Below are 3,348 nucleotides of genomic sequence, written 5' to 3'. Positions count from 1 at the left end.
TCTCAGGCCCCGTCATCCTGGCTGTGCCTCCTGTGCGTGTGTGTGTGACAATGTGCATGTGTGTGCATGTAAAGGTGAGTGTGTGCACATGTGCATGTGTGACCGTGTGTGCGTATTTGTGCATGTGTGAGTGTGTGCATGTGTGTGTGATGGTGAGTGTGTGCGTGCATGACGATGTGTGTGCATGTGTGTGTGTGTGTAGGTATGTGTGACCGTGTGTGACAATGTGTGCACGTGTGCATGTGTGACCGTGTGTGCGTATTTGTGCATGTGTGAGTGTGTGCATGTGTGTGATGGTGTGTGCATGCGTGACGATGTGTGTATGTGTGTAGGTGTGTGTGACCGTGTGTGACAATGTGTGCACGTGTGCATGGTGGTGAGTGCGCGTGTGTGTGTGACGGTGGGTGTGCGCGTGCGTGACAGTGTGTGCGTGTGCATGTGTGTGACTGTGTGTATGCATGTGCATGTGTGTGCGCGTGACCGTGTGACTGTGCCTGCGTGATGGTGTTGCGTGTGACCGTGTGTGTGTGTGACCGTGCGCATGCGTGTGTTTGTGTGACGGCGAGTGTGGCACTTCCCTGTGTGCGGGCCCCACGAGGACGCGGGCCCGGCCCCGCCCGCGTCTGGTTCTCGGCCTCCCCGGGGGTGTCGCGGTGGCCGTGGTGTCTCCCCCAGCACAGTCCGTCTCACACCACGCGGAAGGAAGTGACCTGCTCGCAGCCGTTAACGAGACCGTGCTCTCACTTTGAGGAAAAGAAGATTTTCTTCCTGTACGGACACTACCCGGTGGTCCGGGCCGCCCTGCGCAGGAGGGGCTGGGTGGAGAAGCTCGTCCACACGCTGCCCAGGGCCAGCACGCACGGCGACGAGGGCGAAGGGGCGGCCGGTAGGTGCTGGGCCTTTGTCTGCGCGAGCGTCTGTCCTCAGGCCCCGATGCGGTCCGCACCGCCCTGCCGGGCTGTGACGCCCCGCCCAGGACCCCACGGCCCACGCCAGACCTGCCCGGCGCTGCCGCGAGGGTCTGCGGTTAGGGTACAGGCCGTGACACGCTGGCGCCTCCCCGTGTGTCGTTTGCAGAAAGTAAACGTGCTGAAGGCAAAGAAAACCAAGACGTGGCTTTGGAGAGACCAGAGGACATCCACGACGTGATGGTAGGTCCCCACACGTCACCGCTTGAGCCGCCCGGGGCTCGGCCATGACCTCGCCGCGGCGCCACACCCAGCCGGCCCTGGGGGCCACCTGGCCGTGTCCTGCGGGAGGGCGGCAAGGCCAGCGTCACACCGTGCCTCGTGACTGGCCGCCATGGAGCCGGGCTATGGGGTTGGGCCGCCTGGGCGACACGGGGCAGGACATGCGTGCGCGTGCGTGTGCGTGTGCGTCCCCGCGTGCCCGCGTGGAAGCTGCCGAGCCGCGTCTGTGACCGTGGAGTCCCGGAGGAGAGGGCCAGAGCCCCGGGGCCTGCGGGAAGCAGGTGGGGGAATGTGCCTCTCCCTCAGGTGCCTCTCCCTCGGGGAGGCTGCGACCGTGAGGACAGTGTCGTACTGGCCACACGCATGGACGCGGAGCGGAGCAGAGCCCTGGTCGGCCAAGTTCATGGGACCTTGATGTCAGCCAGGGTGTGGCAACTCGGCGGCAGAGACAGACTCGGCAGAGCCGGTGCCGAGACACGAGGCGCCGACACGGGGGTGGGGGGCGAGGCAGACCCAGGAGACGACTCGAGCTGCCAGAGGGGGTGCCGGGTCACTCTGTGCCCTCGGGGGAGGAGAGCGACTTAGATGAGACCGAGAGCGTTCGCCATGAGAAAGGCCGGACACGCCACTGCTACGGCCCAGTGCCCGTTCCCCCAAAGGCACCACAGGGGCAGAGACACGCCAGCGTGGGGGGCGGTCACAGCACACGTCCCTTAGAAGCCCCGAAGTGCAGGGTGGGCAAGGAACTCAGGCCACGGAGCGACAGTCAGATGGGGCAGGGGCCAAGACGGGGCAGGCTGCCGAGCACATTCCTTGAGTCGTTTCTCTAAAAGCCAACGCTGGGTGACACTGGGTGGCGCCCGTGCACAGGGCAGGAGGGCCGGGCCCCAGCCGGCCCTAATGGAGCGGAGGCGCCGGCAGGCGCGCCCCGACCGGTCTGCGGAGACCGACCTGTACATCTTCACCTCGCCACGCTCGTCTCTGGGGGCCCAGAGTGTTGGACAATGTTTTTCTTCTCTCGTATCGATTTGGTCAGAATTTTTGACCAAACTGGTGCCACTGTTTGTAAACACAAAAGCACGGACACCAAGGACACCGTGTCCAGCTTCAGCCCCGCCCCCTGGCCCCTGGCTCTGGTGGCCCCGGGTTTCCCGTGCTGTGGGAGTGGGCAGCAGGGAGGAGCCCGTCCCCCGGAGGTGCAGGCAGGGGGGCTGCCGGGGCAGGGGGCTTGCCGCTGAGCCCGGAGCCCCTCGCAGCCCCACGCCCGGGGGCCCCGGCAGCCCAGAGCCTGACGCCCCGCACGCGCTTCGTGCCACAGCAGAAACCCCACGTGGCCACAGCTGCCCCCAGGGGCTTGTGCGAGGACACAGGTCAGAACCTACACTGCACGTCATTCAGGTCCAACTTCCTTTACTCTCGGCCACGTCCCCATCTACGGTGTTGACAAAGGTGTTTTTCTCGCCAGTCCAGGTTGGTAAAAAACGAAACGCCATACTTGCTCTGGACTATCAAAAGGGACATTGTCGACTGCCACAGCTTGAACTGTGACCAGATGCTGAATCACTACGGGAAAACAGCTTCCTTCACCACCAAGGTGAGCGAGGTGGGGGGCGGGGGCGAGGGGGCGGGGGGCGGCGCCTTGCCCCGTGGGAGAGCCGCTCGAGGACCAGTCACCTCGGGATTGGTCCTCAGGACTGCCCCAGCCGTCCCGGCCAGAGGCCTCTGCCCAGCGTCACGTCCAGAGTAGCACCCGCTCCACCCATCCAGAGTCCCGCGTGGGCCTCGCTGTGTCCCCGGGTGGCCCCCCTCTGGGCACACAGGCCAAGCGTGGGACGGGAGGACGGGGGCAGTGACGGGCTCTGCGGGGAGGCGGTGACGTGGTGTCCGCCACACCTGGCACCTCCTGGCCTCACCTCCTCCCAGCCCCACGGCCCTGCCTGGAGGCTGGGGTCCCACATTTACCCCGAGGGCTAGTTCATGGGAGGGGCCTGCCCGGTCAGAGGGACCTACGGGTACCCACTTGGGACAGGGTGGGTAGGGGTCCATCCCCTCGATGGCGAGGTTGACGTGGGGGTTCAGGGCCGAGGCTGGTTGCTGCCCCCAGGGCTCCCTATGAGGTCTGTATGTCCTAAGAAGTCTTTGACCACTGGCGCCCTTC

At 65.2% G+C, this 3,348-nt stretch overlaps 1 protein-coding gene across 1 annotated transcript in view; it reads left to right on the top strand.

The window, feature by feature from the left end:
* TTLL8 (tubulin tyrosine ligase like 8) overlaps nt 1-3,348 on the top strand; it is a 37,861-nt gene that overhangs the window by 16,635 nt on the left and 17,878 nt on the right. Inside the window, exons 9-11 of the mRNA XM_023521172.1 lie at nt 751-886; nt 1,078-1,151; nt 2,656-2,784. Of these exons, the coding sequence (XP_023376940.1) occupies nt 751-886; nt 1,078-1,151; nt 2,656-2,784 (339 nt within the window). The remainder of the gene's footprint in view (nt 1-750; nt 887-1,077; nt 1,152-2,655; nt 2,785-3,348) is intronic.

Source organism: Pteropus vampyrus, unplaced genomic scaffold (assembly GCF_000151845.1).
Source record: "Pteropus vampyrus isolate Shadow unplaced genomic scaffold, Pvam_2.0 Scaffold299, whole genome shotgun sequence".
Lineage (NCBI taxonomy): Eukaryota > Metazoa > Chordata > Mammalia > Chiroptera > Pteropodidae > Pteropus > Pteropus vampyrus.
The sequence above is the reverse complement of the archived record's forward strand: the minus strand, read 5'-3'. Positions and strand labels throughout refer to the sequence as shown.